The sequence below is a fragment of the Cimex lectularius genome, unplaced genomic scaffold (genome assembly GCF_000648675.2).
Source record: "Cimex lectularius strain Harlan isolate CLEC.00 unplaced genomic scaffold, Clec_2.1 scaffold19, whole genome shotgun sequence".
In the NCBI taxonomy this organism is placed as follows: domain Eukaryota; kingdom Metazoa; phylum Arthropoda; class Insecta; order Hemiptera; family Cimicidae; genus Cimex; species Cimex lectularius.
In genome coordinates, this window is record NW_019392664.1 from 847636 (window position 1) to 859865 (window position 12230).

The window sequence follows — 12230 nt, forward strand, 5'->3', positions numbered from 1 at the left end:
TTAATAAAGAAATAGAAAAATAATTTTTTAAACATTCTCAAACTCCCTCCAAAGAGTTTTACTTTCTTGCGCTATTTGTCTAATATTTTTGACAGAAGTCTTGTAAGTGTGCACCAATGATTTAAATTATTATATATTATTATTTGGAGATCGTGAGATGCGGTCTGGTGTGATGTAGGTTTCAGAAAAACATTTTCTTTATTGTGCCAACGTTTCGATCTTTATTGAGATCATCTTCAGGGCTCAAAGTGTTTGTCTTCTGTGTAATTGTGCCATTCTTGCGTGTCATGTCGAGAGTGGCACGGTCACTACACATACCACACATTGTTTAAATTATACAAATACATGTAGGATGTGGGAAAAAAATGAATTTATACAATGCTAAAAATTTTAGACTCAAAGTATTTGTACTCACTCAAAGTGTTAGTTGTGTCAAAGTGAGTACAGATACTTTGAGTGAGTCTAAAATTTCTAGCATTGTATAAATTCATTTTTTCACATGCTATATGTATTTGTATAATTTAAACAATGTTTATAAATCCCAGGCCCTGAAGAAGATTTCAATAAAGATTGAAACGTTGGTATGATAAAGAAAATGTTTTTCTAAACCTACGTCACACCATACCGCTTCTCATGATCTCCAAATAATCATCAACTAACGGTCACTAAACGCCACACATTAATTTGGCTGAAAAATGCAATGTATTATTAATCCATATATGTTTAGCAGTCATAACCTATTTAATTATTTCAATTAATTGCTAAACCAAAACTTTATAAAAAAAAAAAGTATAATTAGTTGATGTATATTATGATAAAAAGCTAAGTAGTGAAAGATAAAAAGACTGTTCTTTAAATCGTTAATTTTTGATTCTATTTATAGAAATACAAATTGCTCTGTCATTTCATTATGTAAAAATATAAGTGGATTATAAATTAAGTCGCAAAGGTAAGAACAATAAGAATTACAATTGTATAAATTAATTATTAATCAATTATACAGGCTTGCTTATAATTCGGTGGTGTCTTTTCATTTGATTAATGTTCACCTTTAAGGGCGCTAGCCTTAGTTCAAAATGGAATCTAAAACCATGAAAGTCAATCCAATACTGGTCAAAGAAAGAGAAAAAGCCACTTTCAATTCTGAAGAATTTACCAACGTATTTGACGGTGGGGCAGATAATACAAACATCAGACGAAGATTAAGTAAGACTTTAAATTTCACTGAAAGCTCTCAAAGCAGTTGTCTATATCTAAAAAATAAAGATTTAAAGTAAAGATTGTTATATTAGCTATTTCTTATTAGTAAGCGCAAATACAAAAATTATTTTCTCTGTCTGTAAAAACTTAAAAAAAAGTATTGTTCTTAGAATTTCATAGAAAGAAAATAATAATGATTGTTATATCACTAAGATTGTCAATTTATCATTTATAGCTGATTTCTTTATGAACGATGAAAGATTTGATGATAATGTTCCTATTGAGTATTTAAGTTATGCTGAAAGATACGAAGAAGCCTTAAAGCGGTCTTGTATTTTGTTTGAGAAGCTAATCGAATGGCAGCAAACTCATGGGGACGGTATAGAAATTTTCAGGTAAATTGTTAACAGTATATAAAAATATATAAATTAATTACCTTATTATTAGAACTGTTCTCGGAGGGAATATCGCAGATGCTCTTATTAAAGACGGAATGCCACTTGTGATAAATTACACTATGTTCCTACCTGCGATTTTCAATATGGGAAATATAGATCAACAAGCCAAATGGATTGAACGGGTGTTGAAAATGCAGATAATAGGAACATACGCTCAGGTAAATAATTGGTTAAAAAAGTAAATAGCTTATCTGAAATTGAAAATATTAAATTGTTCAGTCAGAACTCGGTCATGGTTCCTTTGTAAGGGGTATAGAGACCACTGCAACGTACGATCCAAAGACTGAAGAATTTATTTTGAATACACCCACCCTTACTTCACACAAATGGTGGCCTGCCGGGTGTAAGAATGCCAATGGCTATGACTTTGATACACAATACTAATTTGTTTTAAAAATACAGTGGGACATACAGCAAATTATGCGGTGGTGTTCGCTCAACTGTGTTCACAAGAAAAATGTTATGGTCCGCATGCGTTTTTAATGCAGCTTCGTAACGAGGAAACTCACATGCCTCTTCCAGGTATGGTCTGGGTATAGATACTTAAATTTTTGCCTTTAAATTAAGCAGTGATTTTTATTTTTGTAACTACCAATTACAGGAATTACCATTGGAGAACTTGGAAGCAAACTGGGTCTAAATGGAATCAATCAAGGATTTATGGGTCTCAATAATGTGAGGATACCACGAGCAAACATGTTAATGAAAAGTGCTGAAATTCTAAAGGTGATTTGTCCACAATATACTTAAAGAGAAAAATTGAGCATTTTTCTCAATCAAAAATTTTTGATTAATTAGTGTGAAATGTTAAATTGACAAAATGGTAAAATCAAAAAACACCTGAACTTGCTTAAATAACAATTTCACTCAAATCAAAAAGGTTTCCTTTTCTAACGATCATTCATTCAATATATCGGTGTTTTAATTTTTAAGCCCTTTTGTCGTTTTCTTACTGCTAATAAGTAAGGGGATATTCATCACCATAAAACAATTAGCACAGTGGTGATCTGAACTTAATTTTTTATCAATTAATTATTCTTTGTATGTAAGGTCTTGGCTGAAATGAAAAAAATAGTGTCATGAGCGGGATTTGAACCCATGACCTTCAGCTCGAAGGTGGATTCAAATCCCACTCATGACACTAACTTTTTCATTCCAGCTAAGACCTAACATACAAAGAATAATTAATTGAAAGAAGTAATTTGGTCAATCAGAACACTAAACATAATGGATTTAATTTTTTTTTTCAACTACAATGTTATATCAACTTTTGGGGTTCAGTGTCAAAAATAAAAACCAATTTGTTAAGTACTCTAGGTTTGAATTCAGGTCCTATGCGATTTGAACTCGGGACCTTTACAATGATGAGTTGCTGCTCTAACATATGAACGATTAATCCTTAAAACCCAGTTAGTAGTTCAGAAACCAACTTCTTCATAATGAAGGAAAGCCTTTTAGATTGCTGGGTATAGTTGAGAATACTTACAATTAATTAAAGTTTTCAGTTGAGATAAAAAAGTCAATGGCATGAGCGGGATTCGAACCCACGATCTTCAGCTTGATACGCCGCTGCTCTCCCACTTGAGCTATCGTGACCTCGATCCACTCAGACACTAACTTCACATCTCAACCACACTTTTTGAATTTCCCTCCTTTTTTGCCATTTTTCAAGATTGTGGGTTCGAATCCTGCTTGTGCCATTGACTTTTTTATCTCAACTGAAAACCTTAATTAATTGTAAGATATTAATAGGTTAAGAGGACCACGAAACTAGTGAAGTTGAGCATACTGCTCACACGAATTTTTAATAATGTGATGATTCTAACCGAATCCAAAATTTTGTGTTCTAACTGTCCCTTTTTATTATCTTATTATTACTTATTTTTACTATATTTTTTACCCTCGAGATATGTTTTGGAAAAAAATGTAAATATGTTAGTTTGAATGCAGGGCTACTGGATTTGAACCCAGGTCCTTTACCTTACAGTGATGAGTACTGTATTAACACTTTAATCATTACAGTCACCAACTCCTCCAATTCTTTAAAACCATAAAATGCTAACTATAATACCATTTTGTATTATATTCAATGTAAATTTAATTATTAAGAAAGTAAAAATATTGAGTGGCCACCTTTTTTGCCCTTTATGGTCTATACTAAAAAAAAATTAGCATTGGTACAAACATATTTTGAATAAGTAAAATAATTGTGTAAAATATGTTTGTACCAATGCACTATTTTTTTCTCTAAAAATACACGAACCTTTCTTAAGGCATGGCCTACAAATGTTCAGTAAGAGAACTAACTATAAATTTTATAATAATTATGCTGATGATTTTAATACATATTATTTATGATTTCAATACATATTAATTATAACTTGTTTTGCATAGTAGGATGGTACCTATGTTAAAAATCCATCAACAAAGAAAAGCAATTATGGAACGATGATGATGGTCAGAGTTATTCTTGTCAAATGGACTGTGTGCATTGCTCTCGCTAAAGCAGTTACGATTGCCACAAGATACAGTTGTGTACGAAAACAATCTGAAATGAGACCAGGGTAATTAAAAAATAAATAAATTGATCAATGAATTTATGTATATCAAAACTATTTTGAAAGAGAGGGCGAGTGTTATGTAATTGAATACAAAACACAACAATACAAATTATTCCCACATATCGCTTCAGTTATGATGATTTCTAATGCTGCTTTATATCTAACACAAATGCACGATTCGACAAAATTAGATATTCATAACTCTGAACTGGATGAGACCATTGCTGAGGTAAAGATGCTATTAAGTTGTGTAGTAGGTCAAATTATGGCCTTACTATTTTAGATACATGCTCTATCTTGTTGTCTAAAAGCGTTGACAGCAACGGATGCTGTACGCGGAATAGAAGAGTGTAGAAAAGCATGTGGAGGTCAAGGATATTTAACTTCAAGCGGGTTTCCAAATCTTTATAGCTCTACAACCGCTGTGGAAACGTATGAAGGAGAAACAACCGTTTTAATGCTTCAAACTGGGAGGTAAGGAAAATTATAATTATAAAATTTTTAAAATTACAATCTGCAATTTTTGTTTACATTGTGTAATTTGAGCATACATAGAAATGTTACAGCTAGAGTTTATATAATAACTAGAGAAATTACTTTTAAGAGAATAATTAATCAATTTTATCCCACTTCACTACACTAATAAAACATCTTGCCTTCTCCGAAAAGAGGTCGCAGGGCTATTTCTTCTTGAGACACCTTATGGGATTGTAGGGAAGGATTTGTTGGACAAGGCTTGAGCAAGACATAGGGATAGAAGAGAGATAATTGTTGAACTTGGTAAATTTGTGAGGAATTATTTTTGGATAAATAAAATTGTAAGGTTGTTGTGGAAGTAGTACTGGAAGGAAGGTCTAGTAGTTCCTCAGTTCTATTCCATATTTTCAAACCAGTTGTAGTAGCGCTTTGTATGAGTGATTTATTGTTTTTTAAAGGTATTTATTAAAAATGTGGAAACAAGCAAATCAAGGTATAAAATTGGCTGGATTGATGGAATATTACAACACACACGCTTCAAAAACAGATATCCCATGGAGAAACACATTTCATAACTTAAATGATGCTTATAAGCGCGTCGCAATTGGGTAAATTTATTATTATTGCTATTTAAACATAATTATTAAATTTTCAAAACATAACTTTCAGATTAATCAGAGATACGTCACTGAAAATTGATTGTATGATGTCATCTGGTGTTATTCGTGAAGAAGCATGGAACATTTACTCGAACAACTTGGTGCTATGTGCTGAGGTACAAATATAATACATTAAAAAAATGTACATATTTATAATTCATTTTTTTGTAGGCACATTGCCGTTCCTTCATGATGGATCGATATGAACGATTGATAAACACAGAAACTTTATCCCAAGAGCTTAGGAATGTGCTAACACAGTTGGGCGAGCTGTACGGGGTTTATTACTTATTGAAAAACTTCGGGTACTTCATAATGGTGAGAGTTCAATCGCTTCATTGAGCCTTATTGAAATTGAACTAATTCCATTTCCAGTACACAAATATACAAAACGAAGATATAAGTTCGATTAGAGACTGGCAGAATTCATTGCTGACTGCAATAAGACCGAATGCAATTCCTATTGTCGACAGTTTTGACATTTCGGACAAAGTTCTTCAGTCTGCAATTGGTGCTTATGATGGAAATGTTTACGAACGGCTTTTTTCTGAAGCAAAAAAGAGCCCACTCAACTCTCAACCAGTACCTGCTGCTTTTGAAAAGTACATAAAACCATTGAAATCACGATTGTGACTTTTGCAATTATTTGTTTCAACCTGTGGCTAAATATTAAATTAATTTCTTTTGAGAACAAATAATTACAATTATCAATGAAATTGTTTATAATGTGATTAATATATAATCAAATTAAAAAAAAATGATTTTCTTCAATTTGTTCAATTGTACTATGGTGGTCTACTAAAACAATTTTATTAAATGTAAAATTGAATTTTAAAATTTCAAATAAACCATTTTTATGACAGGAAAGACTTTTTGTGAGGTCTACTACCTGGAAAGGCTTAAAAGAAAAATGGGTCAAAGGCTCAAGGGTCTAATCTTTCACAGTTGAAACTTTGAAAGGGCCTTGTGCTGCAAGTACTGTTACAGGTTTATTGTACTGTGCAGATGGTTCTAAAATGCTGTCCAATTTGTGACAACAAATAAAACAAAACGAGAAGAAAGTTGATTTCTGTTTTAATTAAAATTGAGGTATACGGATGTTTTCAAGACTATTAAATAAGCGAAACAGAAAAATATATAAAAAGATTTATTATTCTATTTAAAATATAATAGGAATGTCAAAGTGCTAAACCAAACTAATGCAATAAATCTGAACACATTTTTATATATTTTGTTATACGTTTTGATCTTTTCATCAACTTTTTTAACAGTTTGTCTTTGGTTTTCTAAAATACAGTTTCACTTTGCTAGTTACTTTACTATAAAAAAAGGCAAATATTTATGGTATCATGAAATAGAAAAATTAAAATTATCTAAGAAAGTAAACATTGCAAACCAATTGAATTTTTAAACGGTAATTAATGAGCTAAAAAGGATTTGACAAGATGAACAATTTTTTTTATAATATAAATAAAAATATTTACAAACTTCACAATATATATTTTTTAAATGGCAATATATATATATTTATATATAAGTAATATAAAGGTAAAACTTTAAATTTAGGAACTATAGTTATTTTCAGTATAAATCAGTCTTGAGGTGTCATGCAATTTATTATGACTGTGTATGTCTTTTAAGAGTATATAAGAACAACATACACGACAATAGGCGGTCGCATCATTAATGGCGTATGTGTTTTGTCTTCTTTCACCTTGGTAGTTCAGAAGTTGAAATCCTTTCGATTTTGTCGATTCTTCTTGAGGTAACTGTTTCATGTTAGCAGTGCTTGTTATATCTATGAATGATGATATTTTAAAATTGGGGCTTTCTCTTCTTGCCCTCTTGTGCCTACCATCGTCAAGATAATCGTTTTCGTTTTTATAATGGTTGTGCATTTCCATGTGTTTAGAAATTTCATTGATGTTTACGTTTAAGGAACATATACCGCAGACTAGGGTGTCTGGATTTTTCAAACTTGGGTAGTTTGCAGTTAGCGAGTAATTTGTAGGCATCGCATCGATTTGGAAAGGCTGAGCCTGTTCTAACTCATTTATCGTTTGAAAACCCAATTCATGAGTCTGGATATCAGATGAGGAAGGCGTTGAAGAAAGTTCAAAGTGTCTGTCTTTGAGCAGAAAATGGTAGTCTGATCTTTTGAAGGAATTGATACATTTATGCGACTCGATATCTGACGATGCAACTGTTGTGAAACATAACTGACAATAAAAGCTTTTTACAGCATTTTGTGGGATTTCTGAACTGCTTTCAGAATCTTCATTGCTGTCAGGATAGATTTCCCTCTCTTGTTTAATTTCCAGCGAATCTTCTTCGCTGGGTGCGGTGTTTGAAGATGTTGAAGTTGGATATTCCTCATTCTCTTCGTCTGTAGACTCCTTGTCCGGATCACGACTGACGACAGCGCCGTTGTTCTCTTCCCAATTGTGCTCACGTTTCTTGTGGAATTTGATCATTGTCTTGCTCTTGCATCTGAATTTGCATTCAGTGCAATAGTACGGCTTGTCACCAGTGTGCGACTTCATGTGATTGGGCATGTCATTGGATTTAATGTATTCAAAACAATACGGGCATTGATGATTGATTTTTCCAGCGTGTGACTTCATGTGATCCCTCAATTCGCTTCCTTTGACATATGTCGAACAAATCATGCACAACCTTGGCCAATCCATTTTTTTAGTTGACATTTCCTTTGGTAACCTTTTTATTTTCCTGCAAGCATTGAGGTTTAGTTTTAAAGAACAACTTAAGAACTAAAAAAATTAAAGATAATTAATTTTCAAGGTACATGTTATAATCAATATTGGTAAATATTCATACTATTATTTAAAAATCAAGCTGACATGCATATTTTTTAATGATTAAATTATATAATGTTAGTGAATGATCATCAACCAATTACTAAATTACTTAGCTATCAAATTCTAAAAGTTTATTTTAACTCTTATCTAATAAAATTGTGTTAAAAACACAAAATTGTACAAATATTTTTCAACTCACTGCACGTTGTTTTTACATCCTTTAATTTATTAGTTTATTCAATAAAATTGGTCCACATCAACACATCTCTTTTTTTAATCCTTCAATAATTGTCTCCATCGATCAAATGATTTTTCTGGATCCTGAAAATGTAGGCAGACTCAACTAAGTGCATGCGATGATGCGATGAGGTATGACAATTGAAATCGTTAGAGAAATTCACCCTAGCGGGAACAGTGATGACAGAAGGATTAATAATAAATTTGTTGTTCAAAGAAAGGATTATAACTGAATTTTATCAAACTTCATCAAAGGGGAAACATTTCAAGACAGATTGGGTAAATTAAAATTAGATTAAAAGGATGAAAAGTAAAGCAAAACATAGCAGAGAATTGTGAATATTGAAATGAAGAGAAGGTGTAGAAAATAAATGAACAACAATGAAACCGGAGACAAACTTAAAGAAAAAAAATGAATAGGCAAGAATGGAAAATATGTTTATAGAGGACAGACTAATTTAATTTTCTAAATGGGAGTAGAAAAATACACGGAGCAATAAAAATATCAACAATTGAATGAGGAAATTGGTAAATAAAAAATTGTAGAAAATGCAAGAAATTTGGCTGAACTGTGTAAACCTGAAAAACAATAAAATTTTGGGGGGAAAACTAAAATTGCAAATTTTTTAAATCTTAGGCTGAAATTGAGAAATTTGTAACAGAAAAGAACAGAATATGCGAATACCGAGAAAATCGGAGAAAAAAATCGTGCATACTGAACTGTAATCGGTTGAGAAATATTTTTTTTTGTAAGTGATATTGTAATATTTTAAAATTCAATTTTAGGCAAATTATAGGGTACTAAGTTATCTAAAAAACTAAGCCAACTCGGTTTTTGAGAAACTTGAAAATTAATGGGGACAAAAAAAAAAAAAAAAAAAAAAAAAAAAAAAAAAAAAAAAAAGGGGGGGAAAAAAAAAAAAAAAAAATCGCATCAGAATAGCAAGTTAATTACAAGTCCATGCTGAAGTTTATAAATAATGTACAATAATACTATGCTTGTCCTAAATGTTGGATAAGAAATAAAAATACAAAAATACGAACTAGGAAAAACTGAGTTTAAAAAAATCAGAACAGGTAAGAAAAATAAAAAAAAAAACCGAAAGGGCCGAATCGTGAACACTGGTTTGTAAAAGGATGAAAAATATATTTATTGTTTCTGAAATAGTATTACATATTTTAAAAATCGAGTCGAAGTTGAGACGCGTAATAGAATACTACGCGGAATTTAAACAAAGAAAAAGAAAGCTAGGAAAAATTCAGCGAACCCGAGTGGACAAACATAAGAAACCAGAAAGGATATGGGTCGAATCGTGAATACTGATTTGTAAAAGTTTGAGAAATATACTTTTTGTTGGTAAAATTAAAATATTTTAAAGAATTAGACATATTATAACACACTAGCAGTATATAAAAGCAAACAAAGAAAAAGAAAACTAGGAAAAATTCGGCCAGCTCGAGTTTATAACAAGTTAAAAATTAAAGGAGAGAAAATTCTAAGAAATCAGTAAGCACAGGACGAGAATCGACATTAGCAGTAGAATGGCAAGTTAATTTGTAAAAGATGAGGAATTTACTTTTTGTTATAGCTATTATACTATTTTAAAGATGGCATTGAAATGAGTCACATAGCATACTACGAGACAAGCAAAGAAAAAAAGAAACTACGAAAAATTCTAATAAGGTCAAATTTATTAAAATCTATAAGTGAAGATTAAAGAAGATAAAAGTAAATGAATCCTAAGAGATCAGTAAGAATAAGGCGAGAATCTTGAATAGTTTATAAAGGGCTGAAAAAATATATTAAAAAAATCGAGTTGACTTTTAGAGAAGCCTAAAAATTAAACGAAAGAAAATCTTAAAAGGCCAGTAAAATAAGGGCATAATAGTGAGTAATGATATGAAAAAGGATGAGAATTCTTTTATCATAAAAGATGAATGAATGAAAATCATTACGAATTCATGCAGAGTTTTACACATACTGTATAACAAACTATGCTCTACCTAAACCAGGGGTAAAAAAATAAATAAAACGCAAGTTATGAAAATTCAGCCAGGCCAAATGAATAAAATTCTAACAATTAAAGGAGAGAAAAGTAAAGAAAAAAAAAGAGGAGAGAGAGAGAGAGAGGAGAGAGAGAGAGAGGAGAGAGAGAGAGGAGAGAGAGAGAGAGAGAGAGAGAGAGAGAGAGAGAGAGAGAGAGAGAGAGCTTTTAGAGAAGCCTCAAAATTGATAATAGTTAATATCAGGAAATTGGTAAGTTATTAGTTCATATATGTTGCATGCATAACATACTTTGCTTGTTATTAATAAATTCATGCTGAAATTGTATTACTTTATAACACAAGAAATAAAAATAAAAACAAAACGCTAACTAGGAAAAAATAAAAAAATAACATATAGAAATGGTCCATGAAAAAAAGAAGGATAATAAACAAGCAAAAGAAAACAAGAAAAAAATTAGAAAGAAAAAACAGGATATAACAGAATGCAAATTATATTTTATTTGTAAAATCACATTTATGTATAAATTTATGATGAAATTATATTTATTGAATACAACTACGCTTTCCTAAAAGAAATAAAATAAAAACAAAAAACAAACTAGGAAAAGAAATAACACGATAGAGATCGTCCATGATGAAAAAATGAGGGATAATAAGTAACAAAAAGAAGACCATAATGTATTTAAAGAACGGATTATAAAAGAATGAAAATTATATTTTATCAGAAAATTGCAATTTTTTGTATAAAGCCATGATGAAGTTTATATTCACTGTATAACGCTACGCATTACCAAACGAAATAAAAATTAAACAAAACGCAAACGGAAAAAATAAGTACTGGCCGAGATCGTCTATGGTGACAAAAACAATTATAATAATCAATAAAAAAAATAAATAAATAAAAATAAAATAAAGATATAATGAAAAATGGCTTGAATAGAATTAAAGTTATATTTGATCGTAAAATCGCAATTTATGTATACATTCATGAAGAAGTTTATATTTACTGAATAACACTGTGCTTTACAAATAAAAACAAAACTCAACCTTGAAAAAAAGCACTGTACAGATCGTCCAAGGTGGAAAATAGGATGTACAATAAACAAGAAAAAAATTAGAAAGAAAAACAGAATAAACAATATATTTCATCAGTAAAATAGCAATTTATGTAAGTTATATAATAATAATTCGTATGAATTCATGCTGAAGTTTATATTTACTGTAGAACGTACTTCGTTTAATAATCACAAAATAAAATTATACAATCTGCTCTAGACTATAAAATATGCAATAATAATAAATTGGACGATATTTATGAAAATGGCCAGCGGGTGTATTTCTGAAATGAACTATTCAAAACAAACAAGTGCATGCAACAGGTGCCATTAAACCCCCGCAACTTATTCAGAATATTCTCTACAAAAAGGGGATTTATAAATAGATCACAAAATATATATTTTTCTTTTTCTCTTTGAATTTTAAATCCAAGATGCAAACATTCTCGGGTAAAACAATAAAGCATTTTTTTTTTATATTTGTCATGCAATAATATCAAATTCAAAAGGCAAAACTCACCTTGTTTATTACTAGCACTTTTAAAGTTGTATAATAAGTCTTTAAAGACTTAAATCTTCACTGGGAATAACAAGTTTTAAAGGGGGGTCCGAGTAAATTAGACTAGCTTGGATAAACAGATGACCACATGGTAAACACTAAACAGGGGGTCTGTAAAAAAACGCTTCACGGAATCCAAACCCCAATACTCTGCGCAGTTTCCCACCTCCTCCACCTGGAGTAGAGTTGCAAATTTAT

At 30.7% G+C, this 12230-nt stretch overlaps 2 protein-coding genes across 3 annotated transcripts; one reads left to right on the forward strand and one right to left on the reverse strand.

The window, feature by feature from the left end:
* Window positions 1-988: 988 nt before the first annotated feature.
* On the forward strand, window positions 989-6170 carry LOC106662401 (probable peroxisomal acyl-coenzyme A oxidase 1). The gene is made up of 13 exons (XM_014386469.2): window positions 989-1206; window positions 1436-1595; window positions 1648-1816; window positions 1878-2001; window positions 2061-2180; window positions 2260-2384; window positions 4056-4222; window positions 4283-4448; window positions 4503-4693; window positions 5155-5304; window positions 5366-5471; window positions 5527-5673; window positions 5731-6170. Exons 1-13 carry the CDS (start codon window positions 1077-1079, stop codon window positions 5986-5988), a joined length of 2013 nt encoding a protein of 670 aa, XP_014241955.1. The 5' UTR covers window positions 989-1076; the 3' UTR covers window positions 5989-6170.
* Window positions 6171-6486: 316 nt separating this feature from the next.
* Window positions 6487-12191, reverse strand: LOC106662348 (putative zinc finger protein 840). 2 transcript variants are annotated; one of them, XM_014386391.2, is made up of 3 exons: window positions 11994-12191; window positions 8374-8495; window positions 6487-8085 (listed from the first exon to the last, which is right to left on the reverse strand). In XM_014386391.2, the coding sequence occupies exon 3, from the start codon at window positions 8058-8060 to the stop codon at window positions 6918-6920; it is 1143 nt and encodes a 380-aa protein (XP_014241877.1). In that variant the 5' UTR covers window positions 8061-8085; window positions 8374-8495; window positions 11994-12191; the 3' UTR covers window positions 6487-6917. The 2 variants fall into 2 exon arrangements, with proteins under 2 accessions (XP_014241877.1, XP_014241878.1); XM_014386392.2 differs by lacking the exon at window positions 8374-8495.
* Window positions 12192-12230: the final 39 nt, after the last annotated feature.

What these genes read in the sequence shown, in the direction of transcription:
- LOC106662401 (XM_014386469.2), top strand. Translation starts at nt 1,077, where the DNA reads ATGGAATCTAAAACCATGAAAGTCAATCCAATACTGGTCAAAGAAAGA. An exon ending in CAAATGGTGGCCTGCCGGGT is followed by an intron (nt 2,002 to 2,060) that starts GTAAGAATGCCA and finishes TTAAAAATACAG; the next exon opens with TGGGACATACAGCAAATTAT. An exon ending in CAATCTGAAATGAGACCAGG is followed by an intron (nt 4,223 to 4,282) that starts GTAATTAAAAAA and finishes CTATTTTGAAAG; the next exon opens with AGAGGGCGAGTGTTATGTAA.
- LOC106662348 (XM_014386392.2), bottom strand. Translation starts at nt 8,060, where the DNA reads ATGTCAACTAAAAAAATGGATTGGCCAAGGTTGTGCATGATTTGTTCG.